Source organism: Solanum verrucosum, unplaced genomic scaffold, assembly GCF_900185275.1.
Source record: "Solanum verrucosum unplaced genomic scaffold, falcon-dt-bn FXZP01000028.1, whole genome shotgun sequence".
Classification (NCBI taxonomy): Eukaryota; Viridiplantae; Streptophyta; class Magnoliopsida; order Solanales; family Solanaceae; genus Solanum; species Solanum verrucosum.
In genome coordinates, this window is record NW_026020183.1 from 768,757 (window position 1) to 789,214 (window position 20,458).

Sequence of the window (20,458 nt, forward strand, 5' to 3'; positions counted from 1 at the left end):
TCTTCATTTGAGTATTGAGCTAGACAAAGGGTTCGCTTGGGAACCAACAGTGGTTCTTGAGTGCCAATCGCGTCTAGGGTGTAGGCCCGGGGAGTGAAAAGCATGGTATCAGAGCATAGAGTTCAAAAGTCCTATGGTGTCTATGAAGCCGTTTCCTTAGAGTCATATTTATCGGTGTGAAGCGCCCCACATCTATAATTAGGAGGTTACAACATTTAGGAAACAATTCCCTTCTTTCTTACTCTTTTCGTGCGATAAAGTTTAACTCTATAAAGTTTCTTTCTAATTCATGCTTGCGCGTATATTTTAGATCATGCCTCCACGAAGAGCTGTTCAAGGTCATCCCGCAAGGAGAAATGTTGATCCTCCGGATCAAGGGGTTCCCAATGCACCAGAAGTGCAACCCCAAGGAGAGGTCACTAATACTGAGTTCCGAGATTCTATCTGGATGTTGAGTCAATTTGTGACCAACCAAGTTGGGCAACAAATAGGGAATCGACAAGATGTGGCTGATACATCCATGATCCGTGAATTCCTAAGGATGAATCCTCCAGACTTCACCGGTTCAAGTGTCACAGAGGATCTGGAAAACTTTGTAGAAGAGTTGCTGAAAGTGCTTGAAGTGATGCATGTTGGAGATTTCGAGCGTTTTGAACTAGTTGCATACCAACTTAAGGGTGTTGCTAGAGTCTAGTATGACCAATGGAACAAGAGTAGATCTGAGGGTGCACCATTGTGAGGTGGGCTGTGTTCGAAGAGTTCTTGGGGCATTTCTTTCCCCGTGATCTTAGAGAGGCGAAAGTTAGAGAATTCCTTAACTTGAAGCAGAATCCATAAGTGTGCATGAGTATAGCCTCAAGTTCACTCAATTGTCCTGTTATGCTCCGGAGATGGTTGCTGATATGAGGAGCAGGATGAGCTTGTTTGTGTTAGGGTTATCTCATATGTCCGACAAAAAGGGTAAGATATCTATGTTGATAGGATACATGGACATATGAAGGCTTATGATCCATGTGCAGGAGGTTGAGGAGGACAAGCTGAGAGATAGGGAAGAGTTCTGGAACAAGAAGGCTAAGGCTACAGGTACTGAGTTTGGACAACAGAAAACCGAAAATGCAAACCGGTCATCTTATCAGCAAAGGCCAACTGGACCTTCTCCATCATCTGCTAGTTCACTTGCACCAAGGAACAGAGGTGAGTTCAAGAACCAGAATTCTCAGAACTTCAGAGCTAGACTTGCTCAATCACAAAGTAGTGTGGCATAAGGAGGTAATTGGACTCCTATATGTGCTAAGTGTGGTAGAAACCATCCAGGAGCGTGTCATGATGGCTCCACTGGTTGCTTCAAGTGTGGTCAAGCAGGTCACTTCATGAGAGAGTGCCCAAAGACCAGGGAGGGAGGTGGTAATGGGGAAAGAGAGCCCAATCTTCTTCAGTGGCTCCTCCAGAAAGAGCTGCACCTAGAGAAGTTACTTCAGGGACAGGTGGAGGAGCAAACTGTCTATATGCTATCACCAGTCACCAAGAGCAAGAAAATTCAGCTTATGTCCTCACTAGTACGATCAAAGTCTTTACTTTTGATGTATATGCATAACTTGATCCAGATGCGAGTCTATATTTTATGACTCCTTATGTTTCTATGAGGTTCGATATTATTCCCAAACAACTTATTGTACCCTTTAATATTTCCACACCTGTCGGTGAGTCTATTCTAACTGAGAGAGTTTATCATTATTGTACCATTTCTGTCAATCAAAAGGACACCATGGATAACTTAGTTGAGCTAGATATGGTGGACTTTGATGTTATTCTAGGTATGGATTGGCTTCATGCCTGTTATGCCTCAGTTGATTGTAGAACTCGAGTTGTAAAGTTTTAGTTTTCTGATGAACCTGTGAAAGAGTGGAGGAGTAGTTCAGCAGTGCCTAAGGATTGTTTTATTTCATACCTTAAGGTGAGAAAGTTAGTTTCCAAGGGGTGCATCTATCTATTAGTCTGAGTTAATGACTCTAGTGTTGAGACACCACTTATTGAGTCAATTCTAGTTGTGAGTGGGTTTCCAGAGGTCTTTCCAGATGATCTTTCAAGAGTCCCTCTTGAGAGAGAAATAGACTTCGGTATAGATATTCTTCCTATCTCAATTCCTCCATATAGAATGGCTCCAGCTGAGTTGAAAGAGTTAAAAGAGCAGTTGAGAGATCTACTTGAAAAGGGCTTTCTTCGACCTAGTGTCTCACTTTGGGGCACTCCGATCTTACTTGTCAGCAACAAAGATAGTTCACTTAGGATGTGTATTTATTACCGCCAATTGAACAAGGTTACCATCAAGAATAAGTATCCACTTTCGAGAATTGATGATCTATTCGATCAACTTCAAGGTGCCACTTGTTTTTATAAGATAGACCTCAAATTAGGCTATCACCATTTGAGAGTAAGAGAAAGTGATATCCCTTAGACAACATTCAAGACCCGTTATGGTCATTACGAGTTTCTTGTCATGTCCTTTGATTTGACCAATGCTTCTGCAATGTTTATGTACCTTATGAACAAAGTGCTTAAGCCCTTTCTTGATGTGTTTGTTATCGTATTCATTGATGACATTTTAATTTATTCAAGGAATGAGAAAGATCATATTGGTCATCTTAGAGTGGTTCTCGAAACCCTCAAGGATAGAGAGTTGTATGATAAATTATCTAAGTGTGAGTTTTGACTTCAGTTTGTGGTATTCTTAGGCCACATTGTTTCTGGTGATGGGATCCGAGTTGACACTCAAAATATTAAAACAGTGCAGAATTGGCCTAGACCCACATCTCCAACTGATAGAAGGAGTTTTTTGGGATTGGATGGTTACTATAGAAGGTTCGTAGAGGGGTTTCCATCTATTTCTTCCCCGTTGACTCAGAAGAAAGCAAAGTTTCAATAGTCTGAAGCTTGTGAGAAGAGCTTTCCAAAATTAAAAACTAGGTTGACTACTACCCTAGTGTTGACCTTACCAGAAGGTACAGAAGGTTTTGTTATGTATTGTGATGCATCTAGAGTTGGACTGGGTTGTGTGTTGATGCAAAATGGCAAGGTTATAGCCTATGCCTCCAGATGACTTAAGATTCATGAGAAGAATTACCCGACCCATGATTTAGAGTTAGTTGTTGTAGTATTTGCCTTAAAATATGGCGTCACTATCTCTATGGTGTGCATGTGGATGTGTTCACCGATCACAAGAGTCTTCAATATGTATTCAATCAGAAAGAGCTTAATCTCATACAGAGGAGGTGGTTGGAATGACTCAAGGATTATGACATGAGTATTCTATATCACCCAGGTAAGGCTAATGTAGTTGTTGATGCTTTGAGCAGGTTATAAATGGGTAGTATTGCCCATGTTAAGGAAGGCAAGAAAGAGTTAGCCAAAGATGTGCACAGACTTGCTCGATTGGGAGTCCGTTTGTTGGATTCCAATTAAGGCGGAGTGGTGGTGATGAATGGGGCTGAATCATCACTAGTGTTTGAGTAAAAGAGAAACAAGACCAAGACCCTATTTTGCTTGAATTGAAGGCAAATGTTCATAAGCAGAAAATGATGGCTTTTGAACAAGGGGGAGATGGTGTGTTGAGGGATCAAGGTAGATTGTGTGTACCTAGGGTGGATGCACTCCAAGAGAGGATCATGTAGGAAGCTCATAGCTCCAGATACTCTATCCATCTTGGTTCCACAAAGATCTACCATGACTTAGGGGAAGTTTATTGGTGGAATAGTATGAAGATGTGTATTGTAGAGTTCGTTGCTAAGTGCCCAAATTGCCAACAAGTCAAGGTAGAGCACCAAAGGCCCAGTGGTATGGCTCAGAATATAGAAAATCCGGAATAAAAGTGGGAGATGATCAATATAGACTTTAGCACTGGTTTTTTGCGGTCTCGTGGGCAAAATGATTCTATTTGGGTAATTGTAGATCAGATAACTAAATCAACCAATTTCTTACTGGTAAAGACTACCTATGCAGCAGAGGATTATGTCAGATTATATATTTAAGAGATAGTCAGACTTCATGGAGTTCTGGTGTCTATCATTTCAAGTAGAGATGCACAATTCACCGCCCAATTTTGGAAATCTTTCCAGAAAGGTTTGGATTCGAAGGTAAATTTGAGTGCTACTTTCCATCCTCAAACTGATGGTCAAGCAGAGCATACGATTCAGACTTTAGAGGATATTTTGAGGGCTTGTGTGATCGATTTCAAGGGTAATTGGGATGATCACTTACCTCTCATAGAGTTTACTTACAATAATAGATATCACTCTAGTATCCAGATGGCTACTTATGAGGCTTTTTATGAGAGAAAATACAGAGCTCCTATTGGATGGTTTAATGTTGGTGAAACTGGGTTGATAAGACCAGACTGGATTCATCAAGCTATGGAGAAAGTGAAGATCATTCAAGAGAGGTTGAAAATAGCGCAGAGCCGTCAGAAATCCTATACTGATGTTAGGAGAAGAGACTTAGAGTTTGTGGTAGATGATTGGATTTACTTGAAGGTGTCACCCATGAAAAGTGCTATGAGATTTGGTAAAAAGGGAAAACTCAGTCCTCGGTATACTGGTCCTTACAGGATATCCAAGAGAATCGGTAATATAATATTTTGGAAAGTTGTACACTAAACTAGTGGCTAACCTAAAACGAGTAGGCTAAGTTAGAGCTTGACGTTAGATTAGAGCCTTAAAGATACTTTAAAATTCTTGGTTTAGTGTTAAGAGGTCAAGGCCTAAACCCCAAGGACTAACCTTGAGTCCTTGGGGAAAAGACCCTTAGGGTTGCTAGAAAGTGACCCATAAAAGGGATTCCACGCCACGTGGATCAACCCATGCCCCGTAGAGGGGCAACATGGGTGAAGCCCTTTTGGAATATGCCTAACGCAATTGCCACGGGCAGGACCCACGCCTCGTTGATGGGTCCACGCCACGTGGCCTCTCCCAGTAGGTCAAGACCCCAAAAATCTAGTCCTAGAAAGGAACCACGGATGACCAGCATAGGTCGTGGTCCCACCCACAGTTCGTGGGTCCCAGTCGTGGATCACCCTTGAAACTGCCTTTTGGTAGTTGAATCTAGGGGTTCCTTGGTAATTTCCTTATTAATTAATGGTTATGTGGCGTCAATTTAAACTTATTTTAAAGGGCTATATAAGTATTATTCCCACTTAAAATAACCCATCTAAAGTCATATTCATAAATCCCCAAAACCAAATCAAAACCTCTCCAATATTTCTCTCTCTAAAACCTCCATGAACAAAAAGGATACGTCAAGGTCTAGGGCTCAAGAACTCATCTTTTCTACCCAAATTCGTGAGGAATCTTCAATTAAAGTATGGTAGTTTAGATTCATGGTTAACTTTTCATTCATGAAGCCATTAAATTCTCAATTTCAAAGTAGATGAAATCTCCAAAACTTGGGGTTTCTATTCCAAGCCATGGATTCTTTCTCAAAACGTTTTCATTGATTTAGTTAGTATATATTATGAATTAATTGTTGATTATATTTTTATGACAAAATCCACCATGAATCCATGTATTCCCCTTAACCCTAGTTTGTGACTTGTGAATTGGGTGAATTGTAGTAATCATGAAGTTGTGCTTATAGTAGTTTAGTTCATTTAATCATGTTACCATCTATGTCTAATGTAGTAATACTAGAGTGATTGGTTGAATGTGATTTATAGCCTTCAAGGGCAAAACATAAGAATTGACTACATGTATGAGACTTGTGTGTATACAATTGGATTACTTTGAGAGTAAAGTAACTACATTATAATCTAATTATTATGTTGATTGGATGATTATCCTCATGTACACACTTAGGTATGAATAGAGTACAATGTGAAAGGTTTTTCACATGCAATGATTCTTAGGTTTGAAAACTAGTCTCACTTATTGAATCTAGGAGCTTTAGAATGAGTTTGTTGGATTGAGTGTCAAGACATTCTTCCTTAATTAACAATATAAGTCAAGAATTAATATAAACTCAATGGGAATGAATTCTTAGCACCAAGAGGATATGATTATGAGATGGAAGCTTCTACACTAGTTGATTCTGGCTTCCCAAATGGGTTCCTTTTACACTAGTTGAGTCCGAGTTCCCAAGTAGTTGTCTCATGAGATGGAAAGCTTCTACCTTTTGAGTCCGGGTTTCTAAAAGCAATCTCCTTATCTCATAAACTATGTGCCCACATAGGTCTTTAGCTAGTGGATCCACGTAAGCTAAGAGTTTTAGTTCTACCTTAGGCAAGTAGGACAACCCCTTTTCAGTGTGGGGTAGACACCGAATTCCATGATTTGGCTCTCATGGTTTATGTCGGTTAAAACTAGTCCCATTATGATAGAATGAACTAGAGTTGGAGTTATGAACTATAATCACTTAATTAGTTTTCCTTAGTTTGAATAGGAGTATGAGCTTATTCATACATTGCACAAGGTTGCTTTGATGGTTCTTATGGTTTATTTCCATTATGATGAGATGATCTATATGTTGAATATGTTTGTATCATATGCTTATACACTTGTCTCCATGATGGTTCATAAACTTGGTCAAACGCATAGTTTCAACTAAAATGTCCCTTTTTAGCATATTTAATGATTTTTATGCATAGCTACCATACTTAGTGCAATTTTGTACTAACCCATATTTCTTCTACATTTTTTTCTACAAAGTGTAGGTTCCGGCGTTTGGGGCGATTTCTTCTAGTTCAAACTTGGATAGACTATTCTCCAAAGCTTGTGGTATATCCTCATAGATCCGAGGACAAGTGCTATATTGTTGTTTCATTTCTATCATTGTACTAGACATTTTCATATTCTCTATTGTAAGGGTTGTGACCCTATTATTTTGAGACTTCGATTGTAGTAGATGGCTTAATGAGACTATGTCTAGACTTCAGCTTTACTTCTATGAAACTTTTCTTAAAGACTTGAAATGGTGTTTTATTCTTTATTATTCTATACTTATGTGATGATGATATGCTAAGTGGCTTACTTGGGTCCCTTTCGGGATTCCATGTGCCATGTTACATCTAGAGGGTACCTTTGGGTCGTGACAAACTTGGTAATCAGAGCAAAAGGTTTAGAATGATTCTAGGATGATGTCTTATAAGCCACGTCTTGTAGAGTCTTGTTCATGAGTGTGAAGGAGGCCACATTTATGAGTGAGAGGCTATAAGATGTTTAGGAAACTACACTTTTTTCATTACTCTGAAGTCGTGCCATAGAGTTTAACTCTATACAGTCTTCCTTCTAATCCTTCTCTTGTGTCTTCAGGAAGTGAATACATGAAAAGCCAATGCAAGAAAGGTGGAAAAAGAGAATGTGAATCAAGGAGATCCTCAAAGAAACCAAGCTCCTCAAGATGAGCAATTTCCGGTTGATCCCGTAATGAAGAATGTGACCCATGCGGAATTTATGTCCACTATTCAATTGTTGGCTCAAGATGTGAGAACTCAAACCAATAGAGAGGTGATTGCTCTTATGAACAATAATGTGAATACCACGGTTTCTATATTGAGGGATTTTACAAGGATGAACCCTTCTATGTTCTTTGGATCCAAAGTGGGAGAAGACCCTCAAGAGTTTATGGAAGACGTCTACAAGATAATTGATGCTATAGGGGTGACTCCAATAGATAAAGCGAAGCTAGCCTCTTATCAATTGAAGGGAGTGTCTCAAGTATGGTATACTCAATGGAAGAGGAATAGGTCGGTAGAAGTGGATCCGATAAATTGGGAAGTGTTCAAACAAAACATTCCTTGATAGGTTCTTTCCCTATGAGAAAAGGGAAGCCAAGGTGGAATAATTTATCAACCTTCGTCAAGGAGGTATGAGTGTTGAAGAATATTCTCTAAAGTTTAACGAATTGTCCAAGTATGCTCCGGCCATGGTGGCGGACCCTAGGGATGATATGAGTAGGTATGTGACAGGTATGTCCAAAGTGGTAAGAAAAGAATGTCGTACGACAATGCTCCTTCATGACATCGATCTATCACGTCTTATGGTATATGCCCAACAAATGGAGAGTGAGAAACTCCAAGGAAATAATAGGGAGGTGAAAAGAGCTAGAATCGGCGAAGGGAATTTTTCCAATGCTAAGTCTGATGGGCAAGGTCGGCAAAGGTTCAAACAAAGGTTCTCCAACCAAGGCTCCTCCAATGCTCCCCCAAGGTTGATTAACGTTATCAAGGACACTTAATCTAGTTCTAAGCGTCTACGATCATTAGTCAGTATAATAGCCCAACTAAATGAGTTGGGGTCAAATCCCACAGGGAGTGGTACGTGTTTAAGATTCAAAAGTAAAGTACGAATATGTTCAAGTCAATCATAGGAATAGACATTTACGAATAAAAACATAATGTAAATCAGAGGGTGAAACGAATGTCAAATAATAGGGTTTTGGATTCAACTATCAGCTACAACAACAACAAATAATACGAAGATGACAATAATGAGACAGGTTCTTGGGATGTTATTTGATTATAGGCTAATGTAGACAAATTGGTAATTGCAATTGTTAGTAAATAGTCGTAAATTAGTGAATAAGCTAGACTTTAGAGGGGATAAACTTTCTCTCGAACAATTTACCCTGAATCAAGTTGGTTTCTCTTGAACACCAACAAGCATGCAAATAAGAACAACCTACGCTTTAGTCCATTCACTCTCTTGAGCTGAATGTGTGGGAAAGGGTTTAGGATTCACTATCTCGAGTTGAACCCATGACAACCCAATACTCAATGACCATTAATTCAGTAATCTTAGTTTTAAAACCTCTCTCTCGAGTAAGCCAAAAACACGAAGGTAGAACTACATTTGCAACTACAATTCTTTAAATTAAACCACAATTACTGATTGAAATCACTTCTAAACAACATTTAGACTAACAATTAGCAATAACCACAAGTTAAATCAATTCATAATCATATAATCACACCCCAAGAATTGGTGTTTTAGCTAGACATCATAAAAAGATAAAAATCATTACCAAATTTTGTTTCCATCAACTGGGTACGATTAATTGAAATTACAAAGGTCCAAATTGAAGAATCTCAAAGAACCACTTCCAATTTCTCAAAAATGGAAAACTTCAATTTTTCAAAGCTAAGACAAACTTGTTTCCCAACTCAGAGTTTTTAAAATAAGATACTTGATAATGATAAAAGCTTCTACAAACTGATATATCTCTGATGTAAACTTAATGTTCAATAACGTATTTATAGTTGCCAAAAATATGCTGCGAAGAACCATTCGGTGCTGTAAATCGGACTCGCCGATCAGCTCAGCAATCCGCCCTTTGACCCATTTCATCGCTTTCTTTCTTTGTCCTTCAGCATCCTCAAGGTCTGTAACTTTGGGCGATCTGACACTGCATCGCTGAACCATTCGGAGATTCGCTGACTGCTACTTTCTCTCACCAACTAGATCTCCTTCATGGATTGGCACACTGGAACTTTAGGCGAGGTAATAGCCATTCGGTGAGTCGCCAAATGGACTTGGCGATCACCGGGCTCTCTTTTCTTCCTTCTTTCAGCTCGCTTCATTCCTTTTTTGCAAATTAGTGTCCTTGCTTTGTTCCTCAATCCAAATACCTAGAAATCAAGGATTTTACATCAGTTATTAGCACTAAATAAGCATTTGAGGACACTATATCTATACAAATAAAGCCCTAAATTAGTCCAAATCTAGGACTCATCAACACCCCAACTTAAACTTTTGCTTATCCTCAGGTAAAACTCAAGCTCAACAGTTCAAAAAGGATGTCTCAAACAGTACTACATAAGACTCAAACATGAATGTACACAAAAAGACTCAACTTACTCATGCAAGGATTAAATTTGCACTCAAAGTTTCAAGTTGTGACTCACTATTATCAAAGATTCTCAAGTTCACAATATTTGCTTCAAATGCAAGTTCAAGCTTAACAAAGGTACTCAAATGCCCTCACACAAAGATGATTCCACATTCACACACAATTTGTTCAACAATTTATAGTTTCAAAATCACAACAACTCTCACACTCACAAAGATAAACACACACATGACTTCACCCATAGGTTTGCCCTTATTTCCAATCATCCTTCGTTTCAGCTCACTCAAGATCAAAAAGGTCTTTTCAAGACTTGTAACGGGGTTGCGTGTAAAGGTATGGTCATTTAGGCTCAGTGCTTGCTATCCTCATGAAATGTGGTATGAACAACACTTTCTTTCCTTTTCTTCATCATTCTCATTCATGCTCAAAAGTCACCCCATTATTCACTTTCCATGGAATACCGGACACCGCGCTTCTTTTGCACTTTCACAACTTTATTTCAAACTTTTTCATTCATTTTCTTTTTCAATCTTCTTTTCTTTTTCTCTTTTTTTTATGGAGGGGTTCCATTTTTCTCAAAACCATGGGTCAAAGGGGACTTCTTTGCACTTCTTGATTTACCTTCTCTTTTTATCATACCCCCAACTTAGGCTTTTGGCCTAAGTTGTCTATTCAAACAAACCACATTCCACGAGGATTAAGGGTGAATGGATAAAGAAAAGTCACAATTTCATCAAGTTACATCCAAGGAAAGGCTAAGACTCAAAAGGTGCTCAAGCAAGGATCACGCACTCACAAGGTAGGCCACAAAAGAGGTATAATGTCAAATTGTTTCACTCTTTAGAATTGTTGCCTAAGATCATTTCAAGAGCTCAGATCACTTGGTCAACCGGACCAACGGGGCAAATTCTAGGTGTCATCACGCATGGTTCACGGTAAGCTCATCACACAAGGCATTGACACCAATGTCAAACAAGACTCCACACTTTCGATAGTGTGCAAAGTTCATCACAAGAGACTTAATTTGACAATTAGCTAGTCACAACGAGATGCAAAGAGATCACATATTGCCTATGCAACTTCATTTGGCCTTACGTAGCCGCACATTCATGTTTGTTCGATTGAGAGCACTATTCAAGTCATCGGTATTGAACACAACCGATACTCAAATTTGCAAAAGAATAATCACAATCAAGAGGTGGCACAATTTTTTTTGAAAGAGTTCAAAAATCATTTACATTCAAAATAAGGAGCCACAAGCTCAAACATCCACAAAATAGTGTCAAAACACAATTTATAGCACAAAACCCAATGTATAAACAAAATAATAATCACAAGATGTAGGTATGGAAATACGTCACCCCACCACAAACAAAAAGCAATTTATCCTCAAATGCAATAAAACATCCAAAAATCAATAAAAATGACAGAGAGGGAGGTAAATAGGGATCTTGTCTACACAGTCGATCCATTTATCGGGGCATCAATGCCCGGTGCATCACTCTGATCTTGGGCATTAGCGTCCGTAGTCATCTCAGAAGTATCAGATCCACTAGGGGCTGCCAAAGGTATGTCTGCCAAAGATGTCTGCACAACTGCATCTACCATGGCCTCATCAGTCTCTGTAAGGTCCTCTGCCAAAAATGTCTGCACAACTGCATCTACCATGGACTCATCAGTCTCTGTAAGGTCCTCGTAAAAATCCTCCTCAACAACCTCAAGCATATCCTCATCCGTCTCAGCCTCAGACTTGGGATCAGTGATCTCCTCAACTCGAACATCATCTATGGTGGTAGCCGGAGGCATATCTAGATTTACTAGCACATCTGGGATATCTACCGCACCAAAAATTATAGACATGTCGATGGACTTCAGCAGGTCCACATCTCTCCTCAGCGCAGCATTAGCGTCCTTTAGAGCCATCACCTCCTCAGTGGCCCCTTGGCCATGCTCGCACACCGTTATCCTAGCCGCAAGGTCATCAATGGTAGCACTCAAAGGTGTCACAGTATAAGTGAGGGCAGTCTGAATCATGCCCGAAAAAGAGGCCTTAAGTCTGGCAGAACGAGGATCAGCAGAATGAGCTAGCTGTCCCATTCGTAGTAATGCAGCCTGGGTGAGTGGAGGTCGGCCAGCAGCAGCAGTGCCAGATCTGGGGATAACAGAAGGAGTAGTACTAGATGTACCTGAAGGCCCAGGGTCCGGAGTAGGAAAAGGTGCCTCTGCAGGTAGTGCATCTGTATCTACAACCAGGGAAGTGTCCACCGGGGCTGCCTTCTTCTTTTTCACCTTATCTTTCAAAAACTCAACCTCAATCCTCCAGATATCGGTAGAAGATGTGGGAATCACTTTCATATCCTTCTTCTTATCCTTAGCCACCCGAGCCCGTCTGCACAGCTCGATGATCAGCACCGAAAAGGGGAGGGAAGTATGGCGCTGTTTGGCCTTCATAGCCATCTCCTACTCAACGATCATACCTAAATTTATGCGCTCTCGTGCAATGATCGAGCCAAGACAAGCCGTCTTTATGTGGCGTAGATGGACTCATTCTGAGATGGCATGATAGTGTTGCTGATAAAGCCAAACCAGTCCCTTCCAGCTACATTTAGGTCCTTCTTTTCTATATGAGACCCTGCCTCCAACCACCTCGGAGTACCATCACATATGAGAGGGGATAGCTAGATTTTTATGTTCTCTAAGAACTTATTCTTGATCCTGGACTCCAATACCGCATTTATGTTAGTATTGTCACATAACACTTTCTTGCCCCTGACAACCACATAATCAACTAGCTTGAATTTAGCAGCCAACTTCTTCCTTTGCGGCACTAAGGCTCCGTAAGCGGTGTAGAATTCTCAGACCCAATTTGGAATGTACGGGCCACGTGGCTTAGTGAATAGCTAGAATATTTGTGACCTTAGGCATCTCATGATCTTAGGGTACCTATCTATGAAACCATCAGTAGACAGCATCTTCTCCTCTATGATGGTCCTCAGCTCATCAGTCTTCAGTCTGTTCATAGACCGCGGGGCAGGACGATCTACTGGTGGTGCTAAGACCACAGTCTATGCTGGAGTGGAAAGAGGAATAGTAACCTGGGAGGTCCTGATCCTAGATGAATCCTTCAGCTTCTTTGAACGCAGCTCCGCTCTTTAAGCTGTTAGTAGCTCATCTTCAGGCTCAGAAGTTGCAGCATGATACTCACCCTCACTCTCAGAAGTGGTGAGGTGAGTGGCATAGATGGTGTCACTATCGGAGCTGACCTTCGGTGACTCAGGTGCAAGTGCCTTTCCCTTTCATTTTCCCTTCCCACCTGTTGTGGGAAGTTTTGTAGCCTTAGTAGTGGATGCAGCTGCATCCACGTTGAACTTTATTCCCTTGGCCCTCTTGCGGGGTGGCATGTCTCTACCAGCCACTTTAGGTCGAGCCATATTTGCAAACACATTGTAGAAAGTTAGAAACAATTCAAGAAAATGTGCAAAAAAATTGTTGTAGATAGACTCGCCGAAATGGTCGGCAAGTCACCGAATCGCTTTGACAAAGCCAGATTGGACTCCCCGAAAGGATTGGCTCAAAATTTCTCAGAAAAATTGGTATGTCAACGATGGGATGGGCCTTTCGGTGAATCGCCAATAGCTTTCGGCAAGCAAAGACTATCCCGCTGAAAGTTATAGTGCATTTTTAAGGATTAGTGGCGCAGAAGGGCAATCAAGAAGACAATCGGCAAGGCGCCGAGTGCACTCGGCGATCTCAGGCTTCTCGCCGAAAGTTACAAAACCAAACTCAAGATTTACAAGAAATTAAAAGTGATCTAGAGGGATTTGGCGAACCATCGAGCGGTTCGACGGGCTTGACTCAGCTTGCCAAATGACCTAACGTGCCTACTCTCAAACCCTTTCTTCCAAATTCAACCCCACAGCCCCCGAAAAAAAAATCAAAACATGCACTCCTTCAATTAAATAAAGACCCATTATACCCATATCCCCGGGATACTCAGACTTCTCCCAATTTTGGCAAATTTGGCCATTTGATGAATTTTTCCCTTAAGAATAACGTCAACTGCTCCATTTTTGTGCAAATTACGTCATTTGGCACAAATTTGGGTTATTTAGACTTCACCTGACTAGACCCAACAACAATTTAAGCACATCCCAATCATTTTGAACAATTTTAAGGTACAAAATATTCGAGAAATCGACAATAAAGGCATTTTAGGCGCGATATTCAAATTAGAACAGGCACACACATACACAATTATGATTAGAGAGGCCAGAACACATCATTAAGATGCAAACAATTGCAAATGAGTCAAAATCGCTAGATAAGAATTTAGGATTCGAAAAACCAACCTTAGAAGCCAAATAAACAAATTGTGAAGCTAGGCGGCAAATAATCCAACTCCAAACACCCAACCGACGACTAATACGCGATAATAACACAAAAATATGAGAAAAACTATTTCGGGTGTGAGTTTTGAAAGTTGAAAAGTGAGGGAATGTGAAAGATTTTAAACATTTGAACTTTTTGCCTTTAAAATCGTTCATTTCTCGCCCATTCCGCGACATAAGTTTTCCTCGCCATACCTTGCCGAGTTTTACAAGACCTCCAGTTGATGTGGGGATCCAATCGACAGACTAAGTCGCGATCATCAACCCGTTCGGTGACATGCCAATTTGCTCCTAGGCCCGCCTAGTTTTACAGACTCTAATTTCAAAATTCCTTGAGTCCAACGGCAGTCCAAGTTGGGCTCACCGACCTCTTCGGCGAGTCACTGACTGGACTTTTTGCTCGCCAATCTACACCTTTCAAATACATTGCACACTTTAACCTGCACAATCAACAAACCATTATTTCAAAATAAAAAAAGAAAGCAAATAAAACTTGGGTTGCCTCCCAAACAACACCTTAGTTAAAGTCGTGGCACGACACAAGTCCCGACTTAGGTTTCATTCTTTAGGTTTTCCTACAATGTCACTAGGTAACCCTTTTCCTGGCTTTGGGTAGAGACAAGACAACACCTGACCCATTTGGGTCTCCAGTAGCTGAATGAACATGGAATGAGGGGTTGTCATCTGATGAAAGAGTACGAGTACCTCATCTATCTGCCCACCCTCATGCTTCTTTGTCCTTCGACGCTTGTGAAAGGGGATGTACCTATCTTTTTTTTGGTTGTTACTTCCAGCTCCATGACCTTTTTGGCCAAGAGATCCAACTAACCCAACAATATGGCCAAGTCTTGGTCCTCCTCAGTCTCCTTGTTGGTCTTGGCCATGTAATCAAGGAGTTGGGCTGCTATTGCATAGGGTAGTCGTGTGAGACCACCCGGAGAAATTTGGTCAGCCACTCCTCTATTTTTCGGACCAAGAACTCTATAGAAGCAGCCCAGTAGCATGTTATTTGAGATTCCATAAGTTGGAAATTGCAGTAATAGTGACTTAAATCTCAACCATAACTCATAGATTGACTCACCCTCCATTTGCCTGAAACTTAGGATATTATCCCTAAAAATCATCATTCTCAAAGTAGAGTGGTCTGTTTGATCACCGTTGCTACACTCATTTATTCAACTTTAAACAAGCAACACGAAAACCAAAACTAAAAGTAAGTAGATTCAACTATAACTAACAATAACCAAATTGAACTTAACTAAAGAATCTTAACCAACACCACTCACCAACAGCGATGCCATTTTTATTAATGTTATCAAGAACAGTTAATCCAGTTCTAAGCGTCTACGAGAATTAGTCAGTATAATAACCCAACTAAATGAGTTGGGGTCGAATCCCCACAGGGAGTGGTACGTGTTTAAGATTCAAAAGTAAAGTACGAATATGTTCAAGTCAATCATAGGAATAGACTTTAACGAATAAAAATATAATGTAAATCAAGAGGTGACACGAATGTCAAATAAGGGGGTTTTGGTTTCAACTATTAGCTATAGAAACAACAAATTATACGAAGATGATAATAATGAGACATGTTCTTGGGATGTGATTTGATTATAGGCTAATGTAGACAAATGGGTAATTCCAACTGTTAGTAAATAGTTGTAAATTAGTGAATAAGCTAGACTTTAGAGGGGATAAACTTTCTCTCGAACAATTTACCCCGAATCAAGTTGGTTTATCTTGAACACCAACAAGCATGTAAATAAGAACAACCTAGGTTTTAGTCCATTCACTCTCTCGAGCTGAATGTGTGGAAAAGGGTTTAGGATTCACTCTTTCGAGCTAAACCCATGACCCCCCCAATACCCACAGACCATCAATTCAGTAATCTTGGTTTTAAAACCTCTCTCTCGAGCAAGCCAAAAACATGAAGGTAGGACTGCATTTGCAACTACAATTCTTTAAATCAAACCACAATTATTGATTGAAATCACTTCTAAACAACATTTAGACTAACAATTAGCAATACCCACAGGCTAAATCAACCCATAATAATCACACCCCAAGAATAGGGGTTTTAGATAGACATCATAAAAAGATAAAACTCGTTACCAAATTGTGTTTCCATCAAATGGGTACGATTAATTTCGTCTTTACAAAGGTCCAAATTGAAGAATCTCAAAGACCCACTTCCAATTTCTCAAAAAATGGAAAACTTCAATTCTTCAAAGCTAAGGAAAACTTGTCTCCCAACTTAGAGTTCTAAAATAAGATACTTGCTAATGATAAAAGCTTCTACAAACTAATATCTCCCTGATGTAAACTTAATGTTCAAAAACGTATTTACAGTTGCCAAAAATATGCTACGAAGAACCATTAGACGCAGTAAGTCGGGCTCGCCGATAAGCTCGGTGATCCATCTTTTTACCCATTTCATCACCTTCTTGCTTTGTCCTTCAGCATCCTCACGGTCTATAACTTTGGGCGATCTGACACTGCATTGCTGAACCACTCGGTGATTCGTCGACTGCTTCTTTCTCTCACCAACTTGATTTTGTCCTTTATGGCTTGGCACACTGGAACTTTAGGTAAAGTAATGGCCATTCGGCGAGTCGCCAAATGGACTTGGCGATCACCAGGCTCTCTTTTCTTCCTTCTTTTATCTCGCTTTGTTGCAAATTAATGTCCTTGTTTTGTTCCTCAATCCAAATACCTAGAAATCAAGGTGTTTACATAATTTATTGGCATAAAATAAGCATTTGAGGAAACTAAATCTATACAAATAAAGCCCTAAATGAGTCCAAATCTAGAACTCATCAGTCAACAATGATAGGATGCCTAACCCTTAACCTCAAGGAGGCAATAGTGGGGGTTCATATGTTGATAGGCCCAATTGTGCGAACTGTGGTAGAAAACATAAAGACAAATGCTTGGTTGGCTCGGATGGGTGTTATGGGTGTGGAAAGAGCGGCCATAAAATGAGAGGTTGTCCTATTCTCAAGGTTAATGGGAGAGAAGACAAGCAAGCTCCTCCAAGCGGTTCTTACTCCAATGCCCAAAAGAAAAACTATTTTTATGCTCTTCAATCCCGAGGTGACCAAGAGAGCTCCTCGGATGTGGTAACCGGTATGTTACAAGTCTTTTCCATTGATGTATATGCATTGTTAGATCGCGGTGCCACTTTGTCATTTGTCACACCTTTAGTAGCCACGAAATTTGAAATGCTTCTCAAAGTGCTATAAGAACCTTTTTTCGATTTCTACCCCGGTTGGTGACTCGGTAGTGGCAAAAAGAGTCTATAGAAGTTGTCCCATTTCTTTGTCTCATAAAGTCACTTTGGTGGATTTGGTAGAGTGAGATATGTTAGAATTTGATGTGATTTTGGGTATGGATTGGTTGCATACATGTTATGCCTCCATAGATTGTAGGACTCGGGTTGTCAAATTCCAATTTCCAAATAAGCCTATTTTAGAGTGGAAGGAGGGGAATTATATCCCTAGAGGTCAATTTCTTTCTTGTCTCAAAGCTAGGAAAATGATCTCCAAGGGATGCATTTACCATATTGTTAAGGTGATGGATGTTGAGTCCGAAACCCCTTCTTTAGATTAGGTCCCCATGGTGAATGAATTTCCGAAAGTCTTTCCCAATGACTAACTCGGCATTCCTCCCGAATGGGAAATAGATTTTGGCATTGATCTTTTGTCGGATACGCAACCTATCTCCATTCCTCCCTATAGAATGGCTCTAACCGAGTTGAAAGAGCTAAAGGAGCAATTAAAGAATTTACTAGACAAGGGTTTTATTCAACCGAGTATCTCTCCATGGGGTACTTCGGTCTTGTTTGTTAGAAAGAAGAATGGGTCCCTTAGAATGTGTATTGACTACCGTCAATTGAACAAGGTAACCATAAAGAATACGTATCTCCTTCCTAGAATTGACGACTTGTTTGACCAACTTGAAGGGGCTAGTTACTTTTTCAAGATTGATCTACGTTTGGGCTATCACCAACTAAGGGTGAGAGGGGTTGACATTCCCATGATGACCTTCAGAACAAGATATGGTCACTATGAGTTCCTAGTTTTGTCTTTTGGTCTAACTAATGCCCTGACGACATTCATGGATCTAATGAATAAGGTGTTCCGACAATATCTTGATATGTTTGTGATAGTGTTTGTTAATGATATTTTGATTTATTCAAGGAGTGTGGGTGAATAGATGGACCATTTGAGGATTGTATTGCAAGTCCTTAAAGACCACCAATTCTATGCAAAGTTTAGTAAGTGTGAATTTTGGCTTAGGTCCGTGGCATTCCTTGGTCATATTGTGTCAAGCAAGGGTATTGAGGTAGATCCTAAGAAGACGGATGCGGTCAAGAGTTGGCCTAGACCTCTAACTCCTTCTTACATTAGAAGCTTCTTGGGTTTGGACGGTTACTATAGGAGATTTGTTGAGGGTTTTTCCTCCATTTCTTCTCCGTTGACGACTTTGACTCAAAAGAAGGCTAAATTTGAGTGGTCGGATATTGGTGAGAAAAACTTCCAAGACTTGAAAAATAGGCTTACCCCCGCTCCGGTGTTGACCTTATCGGAGGGCACCGATGGTATTTTTGTATATTGTGATGCCTCTAGAGTGGGGTTGGGATGTGTGCTCATGCAACATGGTAAGGTGATTTCCTAGGCTTCAAAGCAACTTAAGGTTCATGAGAAGAATTATCCGACCCATGATCTTGAATTAACGGCGATAGTATTTGCCTTGAAAATATAGAGGCATTACTTATACGGGGTTTATGTAGATGTTTTCACCGATTACAAAAGTCTTCAATATGTGTTTACCCAAAAAGAGTTGAATCTCCAACAAAGAAGGTGGTTAGAGCTTTTAAAGGATTATGACATGAGTGCCTTTTACCACCCCGGAAAATCTAATGTTGTGGCGGATACCCTTAGTAGATTACCCATGGGTAGTGTGACTCACATAGAGGATGAAAAGAAAGAGTTAGTCTGTGATGTGCATAGATTGTCCCAGTTAGGTGTCTAACTAGTAGATTCTCCCAAAGGTGTTTTCACGGTTCATAACGGCTACGAATCGTCTTTTGTGGTATATGTGAAGTCTAAACAATACCTTGATCATATATTGATGGAGTTGAAAGAGTAGGTACTTGGGAAGTCCGTTGAGGCCTTCTCCCAAGGAGGAGATGGTGTACTTAGGTACCAAAGTAGATTATGTGTTCAGGATGTGGATGGTCTAAGGGAGCAAATTCTAGAAGAGGCTCATGGTTCTAGATATTCTATCCATTCGGGAGCCACCAAGATGTACCGTGATCTATGGGAAGTCTATTGGTGGAATGGTATGAAAAAGGATATCGCGAGATTTCTAGCAAAATGTCCTAATTGTCAACAAGTTAGGGTTGAGCACCTAAGGTCGGGAGGCTTTTTGCAAGACATGCCAATTCCCACTTAGAAGTGGGAAGAGGTGAATATGGATTTTATTGTGGGTTTACCCCGTACTCGAAGGCAATATGACTCTATTTGGGTCATTGTTGATAGGATGACCAAATCAGCCCACTTTATTCCCGTCAAGGCATCTCACTTGGTGGAACACTATGCCAAGTTGTATATAAGAGAGATAGTGAAGCTGCATGGGATTCCTCTATCTATTATTTTGGATCGAGGTCCTCAATTTACTTCCCACTTTTGGAAGTCATTCCAAAAAGGGCTTGGCACTAAGGTGAAGCTTAGCACCGCTTTCCACCCTCGAACAGATGGTCAAGTGGAACGTACCATTCAAACCTTAGAGGACATGTTGAGGCCGTGTGTCATAGATTTTAAAGGTAATTGGGATGACCACTTGCCCTTGGTTGAATTTGCCTACAATAATAGTCACCACTCGAGTATTGGTATGGCCCCTTTTGAGGCCTTGTACGGCAGAAGATGTAGGTCTCCAGTTGGTTGGTTTAAGGTTGGTGAGGTTGCTCTTATTGGTCCCGAATCGGTTTATGAAGTTGTTGAGAAAGTTCGACTCATTACAGAAAGGTTGAAAACTGCTCAAAGTAGGCAAAAGTCTTATGCCAATGTATGGAGAAGGGAGTTAGAATTTGAAATAGGGGATTGGGTTTATTTGAAAATCTCACCCATGAAGAGTGTGATGAGGTTTGGCAAGAAAGGGAAACTTAGTCCCCGGTTTGTAGGCCCATATCAAATTTTGAAGTGTATTGGGAAAGTTGCCTATGAATTGGACTTGCC

At 40.4% G+C, this 20,458-nt stretch overlaps 1 protein-coding gene across 1 annotated transcript; it reads left to right on the forward strand.

Moving 5' to 3' along the window:
* Positions 1-313: 313 nt before the first annotated feature.
* Positions 314-1,265, forward strand: LOC125829278 (uncharacterized). The gene is made up of 2 exons (XM_049508527.1): positions 314-688; positions 1,020-1,265. Exons 1-2 carry the CDS (start codon positions 314-316, stop codon positions 1,263-1,265), a joined length of 621 nt encoding a protein of 206 aa, XP_049364484.1.
* Positions 1,266-20,458: the final 19,193 nt, after the last annotated feature.

Bases quoted from the DNA above. Each gene is read 5' to 3' on its own strand.
- LOC125829278 (XM_049508527.1), top strand. From the start codon at position 314: ATGCCTCCACGAAGAGCTGTTCAAGGTCATCCCGCAAGGAGAAATGTT. The intron at 689-1,019 runs GTCTAGTATGAC...ATCCATGTGCAG, and splicing joins AACTTAAGGGTGTTGCTAGA to GAGGTTGAGGAGGACAAGCT.